The sequence below is a fragment of the Oncorhynchus gorbuscha genome, linkage group LG22 (assembly GCF_021184085.1).
Source record: "Oncorhynchus gorbuscha isolate QuinsamMale2020 ecotype Even-year linkage group LG22, OgorEven_v1.0, whole genome shotgun sequence".
NCBI lineage: Eukaryota > Metazoa > Chordata > Actinopteri > Salmoniformes > Salmonidae > Oncorhynchus > Oncorhynchus gorbuscha.
The window spans coordinates 2118794-2143950 of NC_060194.1; the positions used below are offsets into that span (position 1 = coordinate 2118794).

At 41.0% G+C, this 25157-nt stretch overlaps 1 protein-coding gene across 3 annotated transcripts in view; it reads right to left on the bottom strand.

The window, feature by feature from the left end:
• Positions 1–994: 994 nt before the first annotated feature.
• The window catches only part of stard3nl (STARD3 N-terminal like), a 31854-nt gene continuing 7691 nt past the window's right edge, over positions 995–25157 (bottom strand). For 2 of the 3 annotated variants that reach the window (XM_046321855.1, XM_046321856.1), the window contains 7 exons: positions 16046–16123; positions 15868–15945; positions 15547–15600; positions 11593–11710; positions 9926–10024; positions 9469–9527; positions 995–2065 (listed from right to left, as the gene is read on the bottom strand). In XM_046321855.1, the coding sequence (XP_046177811.1) occupies positions 9472–9527; positions 9926–10024; positions 11593–11710; positions 15547–15600; positions 15868–15945; positions 16046–16123 (483 nt within the window). In that variant the 3' untranslated portion in view covers positions 995–2065; positions 9469–9471. Of the gene's footprint in view, positions 2069–9468; positions 9528–9925; positions 10025–11592; positions 11711–15546; positions 15601–15867; positions 15946–16045; positions 16124–25157 lie in introns of all 3 variants that reach the window. The other variant, XM_046321857.1, reaches the window with a different exon arrangement.

Genomic DNA, 25157 nt, shown 5'->3' on the forward strand with positions numbered 1-25157 from the left:
TAAAAGTGAAGACTATACTCTCTTTAGTGGGTATTCAATCCGATTGCGCTTTTGTCGTCTACAGTATGCACCTTTTATAAAAAGCCAATGTTCCCATGTTCACGGAAACTGCAATCACGCACAGTAAGTGCAGTAAACTGTATTTCAGGCTCAATCGGAAATCACTTTAAAATGTTAAGCACACTATTACGCGGATCTACCACTGACGCATTGAAATTCTTGATTACAGGTCCATGCATCAGCATACACTAATTATGAATGCAAGTTAAGAGCATTACATGCCAACACACATTCATTTTCAGAGGTTAACCTAATAAAAGGTTATCAAATATACATTTCAGTGTAAAATCTACATCCTACCCATGTTATTTCCATGGTGATATGTACATACAGCCGGGATCTGTAATAGTCCGAGGAAGCATGTTTTATTGCCATTTTCATAGTCTTGTCATGGTGAATGGAAGTTGTTGTGGGAGTAACTACATTAAACGGTTCCCTCTGTGTTAGCTGTTTGTTTGTGTATTCCCATGTGTGGAACTGCATTCACCATGATAAGAGCACAAACTCCATTAGTCTGTGTAACAGTATAATTTTAAACCGTCCCCTCGCCCATACCCGGGCGCGAACCAGGGACCTTCTGCACACATCGACAACAGTCACCCTCGAAGCATCGTTACCCATCGCTCCAAAAAGCCGCGGCCCTTGCAGAGCAAGGGGAACTACTACTTCAAGGTCTCAGAGCAAGTGACGTAACCGATTGAAACGCTATTTAGCACGCACCGCTAACTAAGCTAGCCGTTCCACATCCGTTACACTCACCCCCCTTTTGACCTTCCTCCTTTTTTCCCCGCAGCAACCAGTAATCCGGGTCAACAGCATCAATGTAACAGTATAATTTTAAACCGTCCCCTCGCCCATACCCGGGCGCGAACCAGGGACCCTCTGCACACATCGACAACAGTCACCCTCGAAGCATCGTTACCTATCGCTCCACAAAAGCCGCGGCCCTTGCAGAGCAAGGGGAACTACTACCTCAAGGTCTCAGAGCAAGTGACGAAAACGATTGAAGCGCTATTTAGCGCACACCGCTAACTAAGCTAGCCATTTCACATCCGTTACATCTGCTTCTGCATAAAAAGCTTTGGGACAGTTCACTTTGAAAACATACCATGCAGATATTTTGATTAAAAGTATGAAACTTCCAGGTGGTGTAAAAGATACCCGTGTTGAACTCTAATATGAATTCATGGGAAATGTATTCTGCCATTTTTTTTAAATGTGTGTATTGATACATTTTGCAAAGCCAAGTGGAAAGTTTACTAAGAAGCTTCCGGTCTAATGCCCTTCTACTTCCAAATAGTCAGTTGAGAAAACAAACAGTACAACACCTTCCAGTGATTAAAAACATGTGCTGTATACAATTTCTTCCTTTCCTATGATGAAGAGAGGGTAGTCATAAGAAGAAATCAAAAAAACATTGTCATTGAGTTCCCAAAGTCATGCATTCAGACATATATAGATTACCAACTGAAGTCGTTACATATGCAGGCACAGCTGTGTTGGTTATGTAATCTATATTTCCCCCCCTTGACAGCTGTCCGAAGGCATTTGCTCAACATCAATACATTTTTTCCCTGCGTAATCGATTTATATTCAAGTGCCATCCTTAGAGCTCAACAGCCACACTTGAAATTGGCACACACTGCCCATGCGGACTTCTCAGTCTTCAATTAGGAACTGATTTTGAAGCTTCTAACCATATCAGCAAGAAATACAAGAATAAGCACATCAGGAACTTATATCTGGCAACAAAAACAATATGCACTCAGTTCTTAAAAATAATTATTTGGAAGCTTGAGTGAAGAGGCGACGGGACATGAAGCAGGTGTGTAGAAGGTGATAGGCTGAGGAATACAGAGCTCTCATTGGAGGAATACAGAACATGCAGTGGTCGTAAGTCTTCCCCGTGGTTAGATGGGGCAGCTGCTGGTAGCACTTGAGTAACTTTAGACGCAGAGGTTGTGAATCTTCAAATGGGTTTCACCTCCCAGGATGACCACTGGTACTTCTCAAAAACAAAACAAAGCATATTATAAGCAAACAAACACCAATTATATAATGACCTACATCATTAATCAAACCAGAAATGATGTATTATGGAAGTACTTTCATGTCAACATTCACAAAATGACATTTTGACAATAGTCATTCAAATTTTATATTTACACATACACTCAGCAGCCAGTTTATTAAGTACACCCATCTAGTACCAGGTCAGAAAACCCTTTTCCTCCAGAACAGCCTGAATTCTTTAGGGCATAGACACATTGCTCAATTGGTATCAAGGGACCTAACATGTGCCAGAAAAACATTCCCAACAACATTATACCGTTGACACCAGGCTTAATGGGGTTATGGATTTATGCTGCTTACGCCAAATCCTGACTCAACATGAAACAGGAACTTGTCAAACCAGGCAATGTTTTTCCACTCAATTGTCCAGTGTTGATGATCGCGTGCCCACCATGGCAGATTCTGGTTTGTAGCTGATAGATGACCACACCAGGTTCTGCTGCAACAGCCAATCCGTGACAAGGCCCGGCGAGATGTGTGTTCCGAGACGCGCCATTTGTGTAAGTGCCTTTGAATGGGGGATATGGTGGTAGGTGCCAGGCGCACCAGTTTGAGTGTGTCAAGAACTGCAACACTGCTGTGTTTTTCACGCTCAAACGTTTCCCACAAGATTGGGTAGTGAACCAAAGGACATCCAGCCAACTTGACAACTGCTGAAATCTTTGGAGTTAACATGGGCCAGCATCCCAGTGGAACGTTTGACACCTTGTAGAGTCCATGACCCGACGAATTGAGGCTGTTGAGGGCAATGGTGGGGGGTGTAACTCAATATTAGCAATTAGAATACACACACACACACACACACACACACACGTCAGATCCAAAATTCTTGGCATTCTTAAAATAAATACTTAACTATATTGTACATTTTATTGCTATATTAAATCATTTTTAATAAACAGCCTCCTGGCAAAGGCAACCAGGTTGACTAAAATATCCTAGTACTGGGTAAAGTTAATTACGCCATTAACTTTAAGAGCCCCAGGGACCAGTGGGAGCAAAATAGCCCCATAACATCAAAGATCCCCCACAACATTTTACAGTAAGTATGAGGTACTTTTCTGCATACGTAGCTTTCTTTCAACACCAAACCCACCACTGGTGTGCATAGCCAAAGAGCTCCATTTTCATGTCATCCAACAAACGTAAACACCTGGAATTTGCTAAACAACACTGGCATGAATGCACACGCAGAAAAGTACCTCGTACATACTGTAAAATATAGTGGTGAATCTTTGATGTACCAGGACATTTTAGCCTAAAACCTGGTTGCCTCTGCCAGGTAGGCTGAAACTTGGCCGCAGTGGATCTTCCACCCCCCCCCCCCAAAAAAAGTACACATCATAATCCACAAAGAAAATGGTCAATTGACTACAAAAATCAACATTCTGCAATCAGTCTTGAACCCCGTTGAAAACCTGTTGGTTTGATTGAAGAGGGCCGTCCATAAGCGCAGACAAAGGATATCAATTATCTAGAAGGATTATGCGTCGAGGAATGGTCTTCCGATCCCTCCTAATTTGTTTTTCAATCTCATAAAACCTTTTGTAAAAAGGTTATATCCTCTCAAAAAGGCGAAGGTGCCGGAGCATTAATAAGAATTTATTCTTAACGGACTTGCCTAGTTAAACTTGCCGTTTTGAGATTTTGTTTTTTTAACTTGAACGAAATCTTTCTCTGAGCAACTGTATAAAATAATATAATTTCCCAATTTCTTTGCGAATACAATTTTACACTGAGTGTACAAAACATTAGGAACAACTTCCTAATACTGAGTAGCCCCTTTTGCCCTCAGAACAGCCTCAATTTGTCGGGGCATGGACCTCAAGGTGTCGAAATCGTTCCACCGGGATGCTGGCCCATGTTGACTCCAATGATTCCCACAGTTTTGTCAAGTTGGCTGGATGTCCATTGGGTGGTGGACCATTCTTGAAACACACGAGAAACGATTGAGCGTGACAAACCCAGAAGCGTTGCAGTTGACACTCAAACCAGTGTGCCTGGCACCTACTATTATAACCTCGTTCAAAGGCACTTAAATCTTTTGCCTTGCTCATTCACCCTCTGATTGGCACATACACAATCCATGTCTCAACTGTCTCAAGGCATAAAAATTCTTATTTAACCCATCTACCCTTCATCTACACTGACTGAGGTGGATTTAATAGATGACATCAATAAGGGATCATTGAAGTCGGAAGTTTACATACACCTTAGCCAAGTACATTTAAACTAAGTTTTCACAATTCCTGACATTTAATCCTAGTAAAAATTCCCCGTCTTAGGTCAGTTAGGATCACCACTTTATCTTAAGCATGTGAAATGTCAGAATAATAGAGAGAATTAATTATTTCAGCTTTTATTTCTTTCATCACATTCCCAGTGGGTCAGAAGTTAGTCAATTAGTATTTGGTAGCATTGCCTTTAAATGGTTTAACTTGGGTCAAATGTTTCGGGGAGGCTTCTACAAGCTTCCCACAATAAGTTGGGGGAATTTTGGCCCATTCCTCCTGACAGAGCTGGTGTAACTGAATCAGGTTGAGGCCTCCTTGCTCGCACACACCTTTTCAGTTCTGCCCACAGCATTTCTATAGGAATGAGGTCAGAGCTTTGTGATGACCAATCCAATACCTTAACTTTGTTGTCCTTAAGCCATTTTGCCACAACTTTGGAAGTATGCTTGGGGTCATTGTTCATTTGGAATATCCATTTGCAACCAAGCTTTAACTTCCTGACTGATGTCTTGAGATGTTGCTTCAATATATCCACATTAATATTCCATCTTCGTGATGCCATCTACTTCGTGAAGTGCACCAGTCCTTCCTGCAGCAAAGAACTCCCACAACATGATGCTGCCACCCCCATGCTTCACGGTTGGGATGGTGTTCTTCAGCTTGCAAGCATCCCCCTTTTTCCTCCAAACATAACAATGGTCATTATGGACAAAGTTCTATTTTTGTTTCATCAGACCAGAGGTCATTTCTCCAAAAAGTACAATCTTTGTTGCCATGTGCAGTTGCAAACCGTAGTCTGGCTTTTTTTAATTGCGGTTTTGGAGCAGTGGCTACTTCCTTGCTGAGCAGACTTTCAGGTTATATCGATATAGGACTCATTATACTGTGGATATAGATACGTTTGCACCCGTTTACTCCAGCATTTGCTGTTCTGGGATTGATTTGCACTTTTCGCACCAAAGTACGTTCATCTCTAGGAGACAGAACGCGTCTCCTTCCCGAGCGGTATGACAGCTGCGTAGCCCCATTGTGTTTATACAGATGAACGTGGTACTTTCAGGCATTTGGAAATTGCTCCCAAGGATGAACCAGACTTGTGGAGGTCTACAATTTTTTTTCTGAGATCTTGGCTGATTTCTTTAGATTTTCCCATGATGTCAAGCAAAGAGGCACTGAGTTTTAAGGTCGGCCTTGAAATACAGCCACAGGTACACCTCCAATTGACTGAAATGATGTCCATTAGCCTATCAGAAGCTTGTAAAGCCATGACATAATTTTCTGGAATTTTCCAAACTGTTCAAAGGCACAGTCAACTTTGTGTATGTAAACTTCTGACCCACTGGAATTGTGATACAGTGAGTTATAAGTTATAAGTGAAATAATCTGTCTGTAAACAATTGGATAAATTAGATATCCTAACCGACCTGCCAAAACTATAGTTTGTTGATATCTTGACAATGTGTTCTAGCTAAGATTATCTTGGAAAACGTATGGTGAAATTGATCTCATACATGGCAGTACACGTTTTTTTAGATAGAAAGATAAGAGTGCTAATCAACAAACGGAATAGTCCTGGAGTGTCTTTTTCAAATGAGCCCCCCAAAATATACAGACTTCATCCAGTGTCCAGAAAGTGGATTGGCAGTACAGGCACATGCCTCATTTGCATTATGATATTTCAGATGATTTTTTATACAAAAAAAAACGTATCTTTGAGTCTACAATATACTGGTTAACCTATTAGTGTGGGGTGCCTGGCTGTGTATACTATTAAGGCTAACTGTAATTATGCAGGTACTATGCCTTATGCTGTCTTCTTAAAAACACTCCAAATGACATGATAGATTTCAGGATTTCAGACTAACATCCATAACGGTTGTTTTTGAAAAGTAATCATGTAAACGGCTGGTTTATGGTTTTGGAATTCCTTGAGAACGGCCATGTTTTGACCTAAGACTTTTGCTAATATGTTCAAAAAGCTTGTCTATTTAATGTAGCATCCATACTGCTTCATATTTGCTTTATTTCTCCAATTTCTCTTAAAGTTCACTATTTTCGATATACACTTATACACTCCCCCTAGAGGCATCAGCATGTTTCAGTCTGGCCAGCCGAAGTCTACAAGGCAAACCGGACGAGTGTGCTCAAACTCCCTTAAAATACCTTCTCTTGAAAAATGAGAAAAAAAGCAGCAAATAATACCATTTGTCCATTTTGAGATGCCGTAGCCAGTATACAATTTCTAAAAAGTCAGATTTAATCTAAGAAAGATTTCTTGAGTTGTCATTAATTTTAACAGATGAGATCTTAGTCGTGCGATTCTACATCTAACTAAGATGTTTGGTGCAGTATTTCTCAATGAATAAAGGTGCATGAAAATGAGTCATCTCTCGTTGAAAGATACATTTTATTGAAGAATCCCTACCGTTAACAAATCTCAGACCAAGGGGCGTACATGTCAGCTCACAAACCTCCGCTGGCCTTGAGAAAAGAAATGTACACCCCCCGCAAACAACTGAGAAAAAACCTTATTGAAGTACAAAATGCACAAAAACGTCATCATGATATACACTAGTGCTTGGGGTCACTTAGAAATGTCCTTGTTTTTGAAAGAAAGGCACAGTTTCTATCCATTATAATAACATCAAATTGATCAGAAAGAGTAGTCTTTTTTTAATTCCTCTTGCCAATCTTAATCTTTTCTTTTTATTGGCCAGTCGGAGAAAAGGCTTTTATTTGCAACTCTGCCTAGAAGGCCAGCATCCCTGAGTCGCCTCTTCACTGTTGACATTGAGACAGGTGTTTAGCATGTACTATTCAATGAAGCTGCTAGTTGAGGACTTGTGCGGTGTCTGTTTCTTAAACTAGACGCTAATGTACTTGTCCTCTTGCTCAGTTGTGCACCAGGGCCTCCCACTCTCTCTATTCTGGTTAGAGATAGTTTGCGCTGTTCTGTGAAGGGAGTAGTAGATGGCATTGTACGAGATCTTCAGTTTCTTGGCAATTTCTCACATGGAATAGCCTTCATTTCTCAGAATGAAAATAGCCTGACGAGTTTCAGAAGAAAGTATTTGTTTCTGGCCATTTTGAGCCTGTAATCGAACCCACAAATGCTGATGCTCCAGATACTCAACTAGTTTAAAGAAGGCCAGTCGTATTGCTTCATTAACTTTATTAGCATACTTGTTGTTGTTCAGAATTTCAGATGACTGATGTGCCCAAAGTAAACTGCCTGTTACTCAGGCCCAGAAGCTAGGATATGCATATACTTGGTTGCATTGGATAGAGGAAGTTTCTAAAACTGTTAAAATAAATGTCTGTGAGTATAACATAACTGATATGGCAGGCAAAAACCAGAGGAAAATCCATCCGGAATTTTTGGGGGTTGAAGTCACAGGCCATTTCAATGCTAGCCTATGGGAAATACAAATAGATAGGACCCAGATTGCAGTTCCTATGGCTTCCACTAGATGTAAACAGTCTTTCGAAAGGGTTTCAGGCTTGTTTTTTGAAAAATGAGTGAGTAGTTGTAGTTTTTCCAAGTTGTCTCATTATAAAAGTTGTCTTGTTGGCGCGTGAATGAGGTGCGTGCTCTTCGTTATTTATCTTCCCTATTGAACATACTATTCTCAGTCTTAAATATTATCGTTTATTTAGATATAAGAGTCCCTGAGGATGAATTAGAAACATGGTTTGACTTCTTTGGACAAACTTTACTGGTAACTTTTTGGATTTGTTTGTATGCATGTTGAACGAGTGGATTACTGAGATCATTGGCGCCAACTAAATAGATTTCTTTGGATACAAAAGAAGGACTTTATCGAATAAAACCACCATTCATTGTGTAGCTGGGACCCTTGGGATTGCAAACAGAGGAAGATTTACAAAGGTAAGTGATTTATTTAATTGCCATTTGTGACGCCTGTGCTGGTTGAATAAGTATTTGATGTGGGGCGCTGTCCTCAGATAATCACATGGTATGCTTTCGCAGTAAAGCCTATTTGAAATCTGACAATGCAGTTGGATTAACAAGAAGTTAAGCTTTTAAATGATGTATGACAACTGTATTTTCATGAATGTTTAATAGTACGACTTTTGTATTTTGAATTTCGTGTTCTGCAATTTCACTGGATGTTGTCGTTAGGTGTCCCACTAACGGTTCATGCGCCCAAACAGGTTAAACAGCACAGTTTTCAGCTGTGCTAACATAATTACAAAAAGGTTTTCTAATGATCAATTAGCCTTTTAAAATGATAAACTTGGAGTAGCTAACAATGTGCCACAGGAGTGATGGTTGCTGATAATGGGCCTCAGTACGCATATGTAGATATTCCATTTTTTTACATATTTTTTTACCTGCCGTTTCTGGTTACAATAGTTATTTACAACATTAATAATGTCTACACTGTATTTTTCTGATCAATTTGATGTTATTTTAAATGGACAAAAGAGCTTTTCTTTCAAAAACAAGGACATTTCTAAGTGACCCCAAACTTTTGAACAGCAGTGTATCCACAAACTCTTCCGGCTGGGAAGCATGCAGATGCCTTAAGGCAGGGGTATTCAAAGTCGGGGTGCTGCAGTGGGGTCACCCCCCAAAAAAATCCAATAATAATTTGGGAACAAAACATTTAGAGTACAGATTGTATGGGACCATATACAAAAATTGAGAAAGATAATTAACTAAATACTATTTTAGAGAAATGTTTTGCTCGTTTCTTTTAATTTTGATAAGAGATGAAAATGCAATGAATTTAAGGTTATTTGTTGACGTAAAAATCGAAATGTACAGATTTTAAGATTGTGTCATTAGATCTGGGGTCCCCGCTGAAAACGTTTGAGTACCACTGCCCTAAATGGTACTATAGACACACATCAAAAGGTCCATTTCTATTTAGTTGTCCATTCTGGGAGAGATTAAATTTGTGATTTTGCGTGCAAATGTAACATCCATAACGCTTGAATGTTATAAATGCTTATTTATAAATGATATAAATAAATCCTACCTGTTATAGGAACCATTCTAAACACCAAAAATACTATTTTGATTTTATTCAGTTACCCGCCTCATTAGTTTGAGTGGTAAAGACAGTATAGTTACCTGCTAAATAAGAGCCTTCTCCGGGTCATGTTTATCATCCAACAGCTCCTCATCAGAGTCTACAAACGGAGCAAGCACAACACCAAAAAGTCAAATAGATCTAAGAAAATGACAAAACACACAGAAAAGGAAATAGCGTAAATAAGCTGTGCAATACATGGATTTGAAAATGACAATATCACCATGCGGTGACAGAGTGTACGGATATGAGATTTTTATTTTATTCCGATGACACTTCATACTGTCTTGGTCGCTTCTCCAATATTTGTCATACCAGTCGTTGGTACCAAAACAAAATTTCTCATTTATGTTGTTTAAAAGACACTTCCTTCTACACTGTGAATCCCACACAGAGATTAAACCCAGTTTAAAAACAGCTACAACATTCTCTATGGAAAGCAATCCACAAACAGGCCTGTAAAATTTTAACTCAAAATTTCGATTCACACATTCTCACCTGCCACAGACTCGGGTGGGGAGTAGAACTGCCCATCTGAAAGTGGTCCTGGTTGCACAAATGAGGTCCTTTCAGGGGCGTCCATTATAGAAAGAAATCCTGATGGGATGAAAACACAATGATGACACGTAAGTGTCACTGTAACATAGTATCACTTGTACAGTGCCTTCAGAAATGATTCACGAATCATGACTTTCTCCCCATTTTGTTGTGTTATACCCTGTATAAAAATGTGTTGCGATTGTGTCACTGGCTTAAACACAATACAACCATAATGTCAAAGTGGAATTATGTTTTTTGAAATGTGTACAAATCAACTAAAAATGAAAAGCTGAAATGTCTTCAGCCAATAAGTAATTATTCAATCCCTTTGTTATGGCTAAATAAGTTCAGGAGTAAACAAACAGAATAGAGCTATGCACAGGCAGAGTCCTAGAGAAATCTCATTCAGTCTGCTTTCCAACAGACAAATTCACCTTTCAGCAGGACAATAACCTAAAATACAAGGCCAAAAATACACTGGAGTTGCTTACCAAGACAACATTGAATGTTTCCGATTGGCCTTGTTACAGTTGACTTAAAATCATCTTGAAAAGCTATGGCAAGAATTTTAAAAGGCTGTCAAGAAATTTACCCAGAAATACTCACAGCTGCAATCGCTGCCAAAGGTAATTCTAAAATGCATTGACTCAGGGGTGTGAATACCTATGTAATTTCGATATTTCTGCAAGTAATGTACATTTCTTGAAACATGTTTTGTTATTATGGGGTACTGTGTGTAGATGGGTGAGAAAAAACAACGTAATCCATTTTGAATTCAGGCTGTAACACAAAATCCTTCGACCTCATGGCTTGGTTCTTGCTCTGACATGAACTGTCAACCGTGGAACCTTAAGACACGGTTTGTGCCTTTCCAAATCATGTCCAATCAATTGAATTTACCACAGGTGGATGCCAATCAATTTGTATAAACGTCAAGGGTGATCAATGGAATCAGAATGCACCGGAGCTCAATTTCGAGTCTCAAAGGGTCTGAATGACCCGTTTTCCGCTTTGTCATTATGGGGTATTTTGTGTAGATTGATGAGGAAACAAATGTATTTAATACATTTTAAGAGAAGGCTGTAAGGAAATGTGGAAAAAGTGAAGGAGTCCGGACGCACTGTATACACAGATGCGGTCATGTTTTGCTGAATGCGGTGAAGGAAAACACTGTGGCAGCAAGAACAATTGCACATTTGTTTTTGAAAAGAGACCCACTACAATAATTTGAGCTTTTAACAATTACAAATGACTCCAATCAAGACAAAATGATATGTAACCCATTTGTCTTTTCACGTGTTTTTATATTACATTATGATTTAAAATCTGTATTTCTTTCGTTTCTGTAAACTGGGAGTATGAATCTAAATAAGTCAATTTAGAAGATAGTCTCTGTCCCAATTATCTCTTCCTCCCAATTATCTCTTCCTCCCAAAGTGTCTGTTCACTTTCCTTTCATTTACCTATTTGTTGAAATATCTGGTGAAGACTCCCTCTAGCCCACACCTCCACCAATCCAATGCTTTTAGATTTGTGGGAAGTAGTGAAAGGGTGTACACCTCGGAGAAGAGAGATATTATTGGGATGCACCCTAGGAGTGAAATGGGAGAGTTTCCCATACTCACTGTTCTCATCGTCAGCCTCCTGAGGTAGAACCTTAAAGTCTAGTAGCCACGTCTCTATCCAGGCCAGGATGAAAGAGATGATGGGCAGCAGGTACCCAAAGGCCCCCTGGGAAAGGAGCTGGAACATGCACACACAAAAAACTAATTTGCTCTTAGTTCATATAGCAAAACACACATAAGCAAACATATGTTGTTACTTGCATACTGACAAAAAAACTGACATGCACAGACACTAAACATGTACAGCGATTCCTCCTTTAAAAGTTGCGTCATACTGCGGCACACCTTGCGTGCTGCCACAGCATTCTGTGGCACGTCATTTAATTGTCAGACATTTCTGTTACTACAAATTATTGCTAGTTTTACCACCAGAGGGCATTTTTGAGAAGCATTTGATAGTATTCCGTATTTGCATTACCAGAGAAATTAAAACCTTTTTTGTAATAACATAGTATATGTGATTGATTTTAAAAAATGGCTTAATTCATTTGATTAATATTATGCTGTTCCTATTCAGAGAAAAAAGAAACCCTCGGGGTTTCCATTAGGATGGAATGGAAAATATGGCGCTGTACAACGTGACGGTCGGGAGTAGGCTACAGGATTGAACATTTTTCGCCTTCAACTTTGCTCCAATATTTCTGTAAATCAGTGATATTTATTCCCATAATAATTCATTATGGATCCATAAGTAAATAACATCTGCATTTTTAAAGAGTATTTTATATCATTATTTTATTAACAAAATGTGTTTATTAGGCTACTGTGCAGTCTACAATAGATACTGTAGTAAAACATGGGAAAGTGCCTAATTTCTTACATAAAGGAGAACAGGCTGTGTCTGTACTACAGAATGCAGCCCGTTGGGGAGGAAGGAGTATGCTGTCCTTGTAAATAAGAATTTGTTCTTAACTGATTCCATGTGTTATTTCATAGTTGTGATGTCTTCACTATTATTCTACAATGTAGAAAATAGTACAAATATAGAAAAATCCTGGAATGAGTAGGTGTATCCAAACTTTTGACTGGTACCTGCTGGAATGGAAAATATGGCGCTGTACAACACGACAGTACAGTACTGGGCTATTTAGCTAAAGAATCCCTATGTCGTGCAGACGAGAGACCGGGGTACAAATCGCCGATGGGGAGGAAGGCGTAGGCTTGTCTCAAGAGTCCCCTCAGAGCAACGCGAAACAGTGCTAAAATAGTTGTAGGCTTCTAACTTCAATATGCTCTTTAAACAAATAAGACCTACACCACTTAACAGTATATCTACAAATATTATTTTCAATGATGTGACTCTCCGACAATAATTGCACTTAAGAGGATTGAGGACACTATATTAATATCTAAAGGGGCATTTTCCATCAGTTTTCTGGAGAAAGCAGACATCACTTGCTTATATTCAGTCAACACATATCTTAAGAATATCGTGGAATATTTGAACATTTTCATTTCTCCATGCTTGTCTCAGAGCAGTGCGAAATGGTGCTGAAATAGACACCACAGCGGTGCCCACTCGGGCATCTCTTCGTTTACACATCCTTGGAATGGCAGAACAGCATAACAGTCCGGGCGGCCCATGCTGTGACTGGTGAGCAGTTGGTCAAGTTCTGTTGTCAGAAGAGGAATGGAAATGTCAGTGTGAACCGAAGACCTGACGAAGCCATCACGTATGTTGACTCTGCCTGTCGGAGGTGGAGTTCCAGAGCTCACTGGTGTGCCTGGCATTGATTGTTCCTTACCCTTTTCAATGCGTGAGTGAGTCAATGATTCCAATAACTCGTCTGACAAACAAAGAACTTTGCTTTCGTGCAAGCCCCGGCATGAATCAAGACTGGCGAGACATTCAATAAACATCATCTTCACAGACTAATCAACCATGGCCCTTGAGCAATTTGCTCAAAATTGCAACAGGAAAAAAAGATCAAGAAGATTAACGAAAGCATAAAGATGTTGAAGAAATGGTGTTTTGAGTTAGAAATGTAACACTACAGTACTTAAGCATCAAATACAATGCAAGTTGAGGGACAGTAGCCGGGCTATAAAGTCTATCGTCCTGCTAATAGGAAACATTTGCATGATGGGCTACATTCTTTATTGTAACCACAAAGGTCACATAATTTGTATCTACCTTTCCAATTCGTTTTAGATTTACAAATGTGCGCTTTTAATTATTAGTTACATTGTTTTAGTTCAAAAGTGAAGTCTTTTTTAAATGCTAAGTGCTAGGATACCACATTTTTGACCAGTTGCAATTGTAAGTAGGCTACTTAAAAATAAATCCTACTTCTTTTAGGCTGTTAAGCTTCATAATTGGCTGAGGTAGGCTAAGTTATTTTATATAGGTCTAGGCTCCGAAGAAATAGACTACAAACAACAAGAGGGCTTAATTGAAGATTATTGTTGAAATGAATTGCTCGACTGTTTTCTCCATCTGTTAGTGTGCAACACTTGCACACCAACAAGTTCGCTATATTTTCAGCACCAGCCACTGTTCACCTCCTATTGATTGCGCTGCGGTTGCGGCCAGTTGTTTTTTAAAATTGAACCTTTGTTTAACTAGGCAAGTCAGGTAAGAACCAGTTCTTAATTACAATGACGGCCTACCCCGGCCAAACCCAGATGACGCTGGGCCAATTGTGCGCCCTATGGCACTCCCAATCACGGTCGGATGTGATACACCTGGAATTCGAACCAGGGACTGTAGAAAAAGCCTCTTGCACTGAGAAGCAGTGCATTAGACCGCTGCACCCCTCGGGACCAATGACACACACACACACACATTTTTTCCCCCAGAACATTAACCGTGTGTAGGTAGATGTGGAAAGGTAGATCCTAATGACTTGTTGCATGTTGGCTCAGCTATTAGACAATAATTTAGTTAAAAAGGTTGAATAGTCTATTGTTCAGCTAAATAGCCCATCCTGCTATGCCTTGAAAAACTAATAATACTTTTTCCCCTTGATAGCGTTTTTAGCCACAATCGGCCCCAACCCCAATTAATACATTTGGGCACAGTTGATAGCGTACTGGACTTTGGGCTAGAATGTTGAGGGTTCAAAACCTGCTCCCTGCTTGTTTCATTACATTATTATGCAGGTCTCAGAGCAAATGGCCTGGATTGTTACTCCAATATCATTCCTCGCTTCCTCCAATGCGTCATACAGCATGCTTGTGGGTGTGCTGGCAGGATGTACTGTTTTTTATTCTGTATATACGAATTACAAATCAGCCTTTACTTAAATCATGTTTAGTCTATTTCATAGTTACACTGTGTAATCATTGACGTCCCAGGAGCCGTAAACCCTGTTGAAGTGTATATCTGTAATACATACATCCAGACACAGCATCATTCAAAGAATGGAGTTTGATACACCTGGTATTAGATATGACACCAACAAAACAAAAAAACTTGCTAAATAGCGATCTTCGTAAAGTAACTTTGACAAACAAATACGTACAACAGTTTCTCTACATTACTACCATATTCCTCTTAATTGTACATTTTTTGCTTAACTTGTTATGGCGTTATAACTACTTACACCGGCTTCCCCCGTAATGTCAGCCATCCTTGCTGAAGAAATTCACCAGGGATGGGTGGCTCGCGTGAAATGACTCATTAATATGAAGTCATATAAAAACCTTGGGACCCAAATGCATAATGAGTGCCCTAACTCCCCCTTGTGGTGGTTTGGAGCAATGAAGCCGTGACGCTGGGTCCCTCTAAGTCCCGCGGCGTAAGCTCACATCTTTTAAAGGAGGACCCACTGTACCAACACCAAGTCCTACAGTAATGCTTACATTATTCGATTCACAATCCAAACATGAAAACATCTTACGTCACTATGTCAGAGAGAAGATGCATATCCCCCATATTGTATTCAAATTATGAAATATATGTTTCATTCCTCTTGTTAAAATTACATCAGACATACTTTAATAAAAGCATACCTTTGATAAAATGACTTTTGCGATCAGGAAAGCACTTGTGGTTGCTGTGGTTATCTGTGATGGAAAGACCGATCAGAAAACAGTGACTACTTGTAGTTGGCATTAAATACATTACATCAGTAAAAATGAAATCATGAAAAGAAAATGTCACTGAACTATTGAAGAAAAAAAACAGGAAGTGTGTTGCCATGCAATTACGGTCTATTCGATTCATCGCTCGACTGAAAACAGGCACAATGAACATGTAAAACAGGACCTACACAGGGGAAACAGCAGTAGCAAATGTGAAAATGTGTTTGAGTCATAGGACGGTTCACCTACCGCTATGGCCCACCAGTGACGCAGTTTACAAACAGCATAGGCCAAGATTAGGGCTGCAAACCGTAACACAGCCAGGAGCTAGGGAATATTCAGTCGCAATTTACGTCATAATTTCTGCCTGATCTGGATAACAAATGAGCACTGTACTCTGAGCAAAGATGCAGCATAATGGACTTACAAATATGTCGAAGAATGAGGCGTGGTAGTCATAGTGTAAGACCTCCTTATCGAGCCGCGTCTCGATTCCTCCATTCACCTATGAAGACAAAAAAAAAAAATGGATTTGACAGGACAGATTCAAAATACCCAAATCTGTAGTCAATACATTGAGTTAACTTATCATAGATTCAATTCATTCTTAAAATACCAAACATTTTCAGTATTCCCCCATTCAGATATGCGACTTGCTATGTTATCCGTGATTGAAATGCATTTTTGTAACTGTGTTGGCGGCATTGGCAATGTAGGTGAGCAACCGGTCAAAATGTTACTTTGGAGACAGAGTAAATATTACATTTATTTTTAATGTTACCTTTATTTAACTAGGCAGGTCAGTTAAGAACAAATTCTTATTTTCAATAACTGGCCAGAACGACAGGGCAGAACGACAGAGTTTTACCTCGTCAGCTCGGTGATTTGATCTTGCAACCTTTCGGTTACTAGTCCAACTCTCTAACCACTAGGCTACCCTGCCGCCCCAGCATTGATAGAGCATTGATAATAAGCACTAGGCTACCCTGCCGCCCCAGCATTGATATAGCATTGATAATAACCACTAGGCTACCCTGCCGCCCCAGCATTGATAGAGCATTGATAACCACTAGGCTACCCTGCCGCCCCAGCATTGATAGAGCATTGATAGAGAGAGAGGTCATTGATAATAACCACTAGGCTACCCTGCCGCCCCAGCATTGATAGAGCATTGATAGAGAGAGAGGTCATTGATAATAACCACTAGGCTACCCTGCCGCCCCAGCATTGATAGAGCATTGATAGAGAGAGAGGTCATTGATAATAACCACTAGGCTACCCTGCCGCCCCAGCATTGATAGAGCATTGATAGAGAGAGAGGTCATTGATAATAACCACTAGGCTACCCTGCCGCCCCAGCATTGATAGAGCATTGATAGAGAGAGAGGTCATTGATAATAACCACTAGGCTACCCTGCCGCCCCAGCATTGATAGAGCATTGATAGAGAGAGAGGTCATTGATAATAACCACTAGGCTACCCTGCCGCCCCAGCATTGATAGAGCATTGATAGAGAGAGAGGTCATTGATAATAACCACTAGGCTACCCTGCCGCCCCAGCATTGATAGAGCATTGATAGAGAGAGAGGTCATTGATAATAACCACTAGGCTACCCTGCCGCCCCAGCATTGATAGAGCATTGATAGAGAGAGAGGTCATTGATAATAACCACTAGGCTACCCTGCCGCCCCAGCATTGATAGAGCATTGATAGAGAGAGAGGTCATTGATAATAACCACTAGGCTACCCTGCCGCCCCAGCATTGATAGAGCATTGATAGAGAGAGAGGTCATTGATAATAACCACTTGGCTACCTGCCGCCCCATGAACAAGATGATATCAGTTCAATCATAGATTGAAAAGCCTGAGAAGTGTGTGTGAGTTACTATTTTTTAAAGGTCAAAGGGTCAGTGTAGAAACTGGTAGAGAACACCAAGATTGGCAAATTCGCCAATGGCGCCCTGTGCTCTTCACAGATGAAAGCAGGTTCACTCTGAGCACATGTGACAGACATGACAGAGTCTGGAGATGCCGCGGAGAACATTCTGCTGCCTGCAACATCCTCCAGCATGACCGGTTTGGCGTTGGGTCAGTCATGGTGTGGGGTGGCATTTCTTTGGGGTGGCCGCACAGCCCTCCATGTGCTCACCAGAGGTAGCCTGACTGCCATTAGGTACCGAGATGAGATCCTCAGACCCCTTGTGAGACCATATGCTGGTGCGGTTGGCCCTGGGTTCCTCCTAATGCAAGACAATGCTAGACCTCATGTACTGGAGTGTGTCAGCAGTTCTTGCAAGAGGAAGGCATTGATGCTATGGACTGGCCTGTCCAGTTCTGGGACATCATGTCAAGCTCCATCCACCAACGCCACGTTGCACCACAGACTGACCAGGAGTTGGCGGATGCTTTAGTCCAGGTCTGGGAGGAGATCCCGCAGGAGACCTCATCCGCAACCTCATCAGGAGCATGCCCAGGCGTTGTAGGGAGGTCATACAGGCACATGGAGGCCACACACACACACTACTGAGCCTCATTTTGACTTGTTTTAAGGACATTACATCAAAGTTTGATCAGCCTGTAGTGCGAATCCAAATCCAGACCTCCATGGGTTGATACATTTGATTTCCATTGATAATTTGTGATTTTGTTGTCAGCACATTCAACTATGTAAAGAAAAAAGTATTTAATAAGAATATTTATTTTATTCAGATCCCCATCAGAATCCCCATATTACTCATAGATCTTCCCCACCCTTGAGGAAGAGACGTGCCATTTCCAGGCCCAGGGAAATGTGCGCATCTGTGGGGACACAAATGCATGCACAGGAACACTACCTGATCTAACGACCACACGAGGGGACAGCTTTATTACAGGCCATACTGTCTCTAACTGTCTTCATCTCCCCATAGAAACAACAGTGACAGCTTTATTACAGTCCATACTGTCTCTAACTGTCTTCATCTCCCCATAGAAACAACAGTGACAGCTTTATTACAGTCCATACTGTCTCTAACTGTCTTCATCTCCCCATAGAAACAACAGTGACAGCTTTATTACAGTCCATACTGTCTCTAACTGTCTTCATCTCCCCCATAGAAACAGTGACAGCACTGTCAACAAACACAGAAAGGAATCTGTTGCAGCTCTGTACTTTGTCAATGGTAGGTTACGGGGAGACTCTTTGGGGAGATTCACCTATTGCTCACCTCTTGGACACAGTACAGTAGACTATATGATTACAGACATTGACCCTTTCTCTCTCAGCTCATTCACTGTCAAGCCACTAACACCTCTGTCTGATCACAGCCAAATGATCTTGTTCCTCAAGAGAACAGACTTGGAAACAACCACACATTTACAGCCCAGTAAGCTGTACAACATCAGAAATGCATACAGATGGGCCCAAAACAGCACAGAAGAATACCAGAAAGCAACCTGTAAGCAAAATATCCAAACACTCTTAGATAACTTTCTGGATAGCACATCCACTAACACTAAACACAATCTAGAAATATATTCAGGCAAAAAAACAAAAAATCAGCAAAACAGAAATTGATAAATAAACAAAACAAAGATCAGATGACAGCTGGTTTTATGCAGGTTGTAAAATAAAGAGAAAAAAAACCCAGAACAAACCAAAGCACAGAAACCCCCAAAAATGGTGAATTACACCTTCATTACTGTGAGACAAATAATGACTTAATTTTGATTTGAACCCCTCCTTTGTTCAGGGACACATTATTCCATTTCTGTTCGTCACATGTCTGTGGAACTTGTTCAGTTTATGTCTCAGTTGTTGAATCTTATATTCATACAAATATTTACAAATGTTAAGTTTGCGGCAAATAAACGCAGTTGACAGAGAAAATGTTTCTTTTTTTGCTGAGTTTACATTACTTATAGGGTAACACAAGCGCAGTGCTATCTGGCCCTAAATTGACAGTACACCATGGCTAGATATTTGACCAGGCCCCCTGTAGAGGAAAGGCTGTGCAACCACTGCACAACAGCAGAACCTGGCAAAATGGTAAAAATATAAAACAATTAAGAGTGCCATTTCCTCAGACCTCTCTGATGAGGATAGGTTACCCGTCTTGTTGGGGGAGGACGCAGACAGCTGTGGGTTGGCAGACCACTACATTGCTGCCTGCCATAAGTTGAGGGACAGTGTCTGACAGACCAACATACCTGCACATGTCCTCTATGCTTAGTTTGACCTTTGGTTATTGCTGTTACTCTTGTGCCGTTGACAATATTGATTATGTTAATATTGTAAACCTCCAAAGTAAGCTGTGGCAATAGATACATTGTTGCATCATGCCAATACAGCAAACTGAACTGAAAATTGGGAGAGAAAAGGGGGAGAGAAAGCGAGCGAGAATATAATTTTGCGCGCAAATGCCTCTCACCTGTAAAAAAGACCTGTGGTGTGTTTTAGAGAGATCATGTAATCACTGTGTTCATTAATAGCGTATAGTGAGGTGGGGTGTGTGTGTGTGTGTGTAGCACTCACTGTGGATAGAGAGCCAGGGATGCAGGGATAGGGGCCGTGACTATTATCACACATTGTTTTGTCTGTTGTATTCCAATCAAAACAAGATCTTCCCTTGGTGGAGTACTGCAGAGATGGTTGTCCTTCTGGAAGGTCCACAAAGGAACTCTAGAGCTCTGTCAGAGTTACCATCTGGTTCTTAATCACCTCCCTGACCGAGGCCCTTCTCCCCCAATTGCTCAGTTTGGCTGGGCGGCCAGCTCTAGGGAGCGTCTCGGTGTTTCCAAAGTTCTTCCAGTTAAGAATGGAAGAGGCCACTGATCTTGGGGCCCTTCAATGCTGCAGACATTTGTTTTTACCCTTTCCCAGAGCTGTGCATCGACACGATTCTGTCTCGGAGCTCTACGGCCAACTCCTTCGACCTCACGGCTTGATTTTTGCGCAGTCATGCACTGTCAACTATTTCAGCCACACACAAACACACTGCTGACAGGTATTTAAGGTATTTAAAATCAACCACACAACCATGCAATCTCCATAGACAAACATTGGCAGTAGAATGGCCTTACTGAAGAGCTCAGTGACTTTCAACATGGAAAGGTGACATCCTATGACGGTGCCAACATGTCAGTTTGAAACATTTCTGTCCTGCCCCAGTCAACTGTCAGTACTGTTATTGTGAAGTGGAAACTTCTAGGAGCAGCAGAGGCTCAGCCACAAAGTGGCAGGCCACACAAGCTCACAGACCGGGACCGCCAAGAGCTGAAGTGCGTAAAAATCATCCGTCCTTGGTTGCAACACTCACTAGGGTTTGAAACTGCCTTTGGAAGCAACATCAGCACAATAACTGTTGGAAACTTCATGAAATACGTTTCCATGGCCAAGCATCCGCAAACAAGTCTAAGATCACCATGCGCAATGCCAAGCATTGGTTGGAGTGGTGTAAAGCTCACCGCCTTTGGACTCTGGAGCAGTGGAAACGCGTTCACTGGAGTGATGAATCACACTTCACCATCTGGCAGTTGGACGGACAAATCTGAGTTAGGCAGATGACAAGAGAACGCTACCTGCATAGTGCCAACTATGAAGTTCAGTGGACGAGGAATAATGGTCTGGGGAGGTTTTACATGGTTTGGCCTTGGTCCCTTAGTTGCAGTAAAGGGAAATCTTAACGCTACAGCAAAAATGAGTTTGCATTTTTGGCCAAAATTTCATTTAAAAAGCTTTTTACTAATCATTCTTTATATAATTTATTTTAGTTTCATAGTATAATTTTTGTTAAGTTCAGTCACATGATTTCTCAAATTTGCAATACGTTTGCCAATCGGTTGTGCAGCCAGACTTATGTGCCATTCCTTTTGCCTCATCCCTCTCAACCATACACTTTTTCAATTCAAGAGGATTTAACCAAATTTTACAATCTTTTTCTTAAAATGGGTGCAAGTTTATTAGTAACTGGAATAAGCAATTTCAAAAATGCTTCAGGTGAAAAATCAGGATGCCACTCATTACACACAAACCAACAAATATATCACATCTTCAACATTCGGAATCATGATCGCTTAGAAACCATTTTAAAGCCAGTCTTTGGAACATTGTTTTTTAGATATGGCTACTATATTATGGTCGCTCTGGATAAGAGCGTCTGCTAAATGACTTAAATGTAAATGTAATCACTACATTCAATGGGTGTGGATCTTGCTTCAAAGCAGATGGTCCTTCTGTAGCTCAGTTGGTAGAGCATGGCGCTTGTAACGCCAGGGTAGTGGGTTCGATTCCCGGGACCACCCATACGTAGAATGTATGCACACATGACTGTAAGTCGCTTTGGATAAAAGCGTCTGCTAAATGGCATATATTATTATTATATATTATTATATTATATATTATATTTCTACAACATTGGTAAAGATGTAATCATCCACTTGTATCGACTTAGTTCCTGTTACGTTTGTAAGTTCCTGTTACGTTTGTAAATACCCTGGTAGGTTGACTGATAACCTGGACCAGGTTGCAGGCACTGGTTACAGTTTTAAGCTTTTTCTGTGGACAGCTTGATGAAAGTCAGTCAATATTTAGATCACCCAGAAAATCTGCTTCTATTGATATTACATACATTACCAAGCATTTCACACACATTATCCAGAGACGGATTGGTAACACTTGGTGGTCAAATAGCAACTTCCCACAAGAACAGGCTTTAGGCGAGGCAGATGAACCTGAAGCCATATTACTTCAACAGCATTTGACATGAGATCCTCTGTAAACTTTACAGGAATATGACTCAAACAGCAATACCTCCATTGGCATTCATGTGTCTAGTGTAGCGGTTATAACCATATATTGCTACCACTGTATCAAAAGGAATTATCCAAGTGAGTTTCAGAGCCAATATATGCAGGTTTTCTGTTGCTAGCAAGATCGCTTTAATGCACCTTATTTTTTAGGCTACATAGTTGTTTTTTGGCGCTTTTCTGGGATTCTTGGTTTTTTATTGCTTTACTGGGAGGCTTAGAGGTGACATGACAGCGATATTTATATATGAGCTGATAGTGCAGGGTGAACTGCTCACAGTGGGCGTCCTTACTAGGGAAAAACATCTCCGTGCTAAACAGTACAACTCAGGATCATAGGCAGATGGTTACTGAGGATAATAGCCGTCGGATTGACAGGCATTTAGAAGAACATAAATTAGGTTACTTACATTATGACTGCCAACACTCCTGGGAAAATCTACATTTGCAGCAGTACTACGACAGCTCGGTGACACAATAGTAGTGATTATCTGAGCAGGTCTTGAGTCACTGATAAGTCATTGTCTCAATGCGGCCTTGAAAGGCCAGGACAGAGTCCAGAGTACCAAAGTAAAAAATCTCATTTAAAAAGCCATTGATTCGAGGGTTGAGGTCCCTGAACCAATAAGTTGGTTGTATTCATGAAAGTCTCGTGACATGTTACGTTCCCCAAAAAGAATCCAAAAATGTAGCCGCTCAAACAGAAGTGGGAACTAACAGTCACTAACAACCAAAAGGAAGCAGGTGGAGTGTTCCATTAGGTGTCCACTGAAAGTTGACTAGCAACAAGAAAGTGGGTCCTAAAAGACTTTTCCCTGGACCTCCTCAATGTCCACCTCTTGAACATCAGACTCCAAGGACTCATCTTCACTGTCCAACCATGTTGAGGATGGCCACCAAGTTTTCAACCCTTGTATTGGCCAGCCTGTTGCGTGCTTTGGTGTGTGTTCCTAAACAAGGAACAGTTGCGCTCTGAGGCGGGAGATGTTGGTGGGATTTGGAGGATGGAGGCAACAGGGGAAAGAGCCTCAGATCCACAAAGTCCCTTCCACCAGGTTAGGAAGGAATCAATGGCTAACTGTGACACAAAGCAATCACTATTTTGCTTCCCGTCTGCTATTTGGTGGAGAGGGTGTGTGACACAAAGCAATCACTTTGTGTGGTCAAAGTCTTATGTTCAGACTGAAAATGTCTCTTTTCCAAGCTTAAAAGGATAAACATTCACACGCAACACCATGGGCCAGAAAAAGTTGAATACATTAGCCTGATGACATGACATCCTATAAGGAGGAGGTCAGTGACCTGGCAGTGTTGTGGACTACAGAAAAGGCGCTACTACAGAGGCTAGTGCATATGGCCCAGTACATCACTGGAGCCGAGCTCCCTGCCTCTATGAGACAGGAAGGCCCTAAACATTTTCAAAGACTCCAGCCACCCAAGCCATTGACTGTCCGCTCTGCTACCGCACCACAAGGAGCACTAAGTCTGGGACCCAAAGGCTCCTGAAGAGTGTTAACCCCAATGCCATAAGACTGCTGAACAGTTAATCAAATGGCCACCCGGCCTATTTGCACTGACTCTCTTGGACAGACTCTATGCACGCTCACTAAACTATACCCACACACACACACAGGCGCTCACACACACACAGGCGCTCACACACACACAGGCGCTCACACACACAGGCGCTCACACACACACCTGCAGTTTATTAGCTATCCCGATTGCCTAGTTCCTTTTACCCCCATCTATATGTACACTACCGTTCCAAAGTTTCTCACTTAGAAAGAAAAGCACATTTTTTTGTCCATTAAAATAACATAACATTTATCAGAAATACAGTGTAGACATTGTTAATGTTTTAAATGACTACTGTAACTGGAAACAGCTGATTTATAATGGAATATCTACATAGGTGTACAGAGGCCCATTATCAGCAACCATCACTCCTGTGTTCCAATGGTGTGTTGTGTTAGCTAATCCAAGTACAGAGGCCCATTATCAGCAACCATCACTCCTGTGTTCCAATGGCATGTTGTGTTAGCTAATCCAGGTGTATCATTTTAAAAGGGTAATTGATCATTAGAAAACCCTTTAGCAATTATGTTAGCACAGCTGAAAACTGTTGTTCTGATTAAAGAAGCAATAAAACTGGCCTTCTTTAGACTAGTTGAGTATCTGGAGCATCAGCATTTGTCGGTTTGATTACAGGCTCAAAATGGCCTGCTCCAAAAAAAAAAATCTGAAACTCATCGGTCTATTCTTGTTCTGAGAAATGAAGGCTATTCCATGCGAGAAATTACCAATAAACTGAAGATCTCGTACAATGCTGTGTACTAATCCCTTCACAGAAAAGCGCAAACTGGCCCTAACCAGAATAGAAAGAGTGGGAGGCCCCGGTGCACAACTGAACAAGAGGACAAATACATTAGAGAGTTGAGTTTGAGAAAGACGCCTTACAAGTAGTTGCCATTGTAAACATGGTAAATGTACCATTTGCGTTATGGAGCGGTGAAACGGTGGAGGATGATGGTTGCAATTGAGATCAGCTGTGCAGGTGATTTTAGTGTGTTTTGATGGTTTAAGGAGAGATCAGCTGGCCATAGTCTAGTGGCCAATGCTGGTTACAACTGGCCTACTATGTTTAACAATGAGAAGTGTTCTCTTTCAAAGGAAACTGTTTAAGAACCAAACAGAATGAAAAGGGACCTAATTGAAGTTGTCCAATTGAAATTTCTTTGCAAAACGGTTT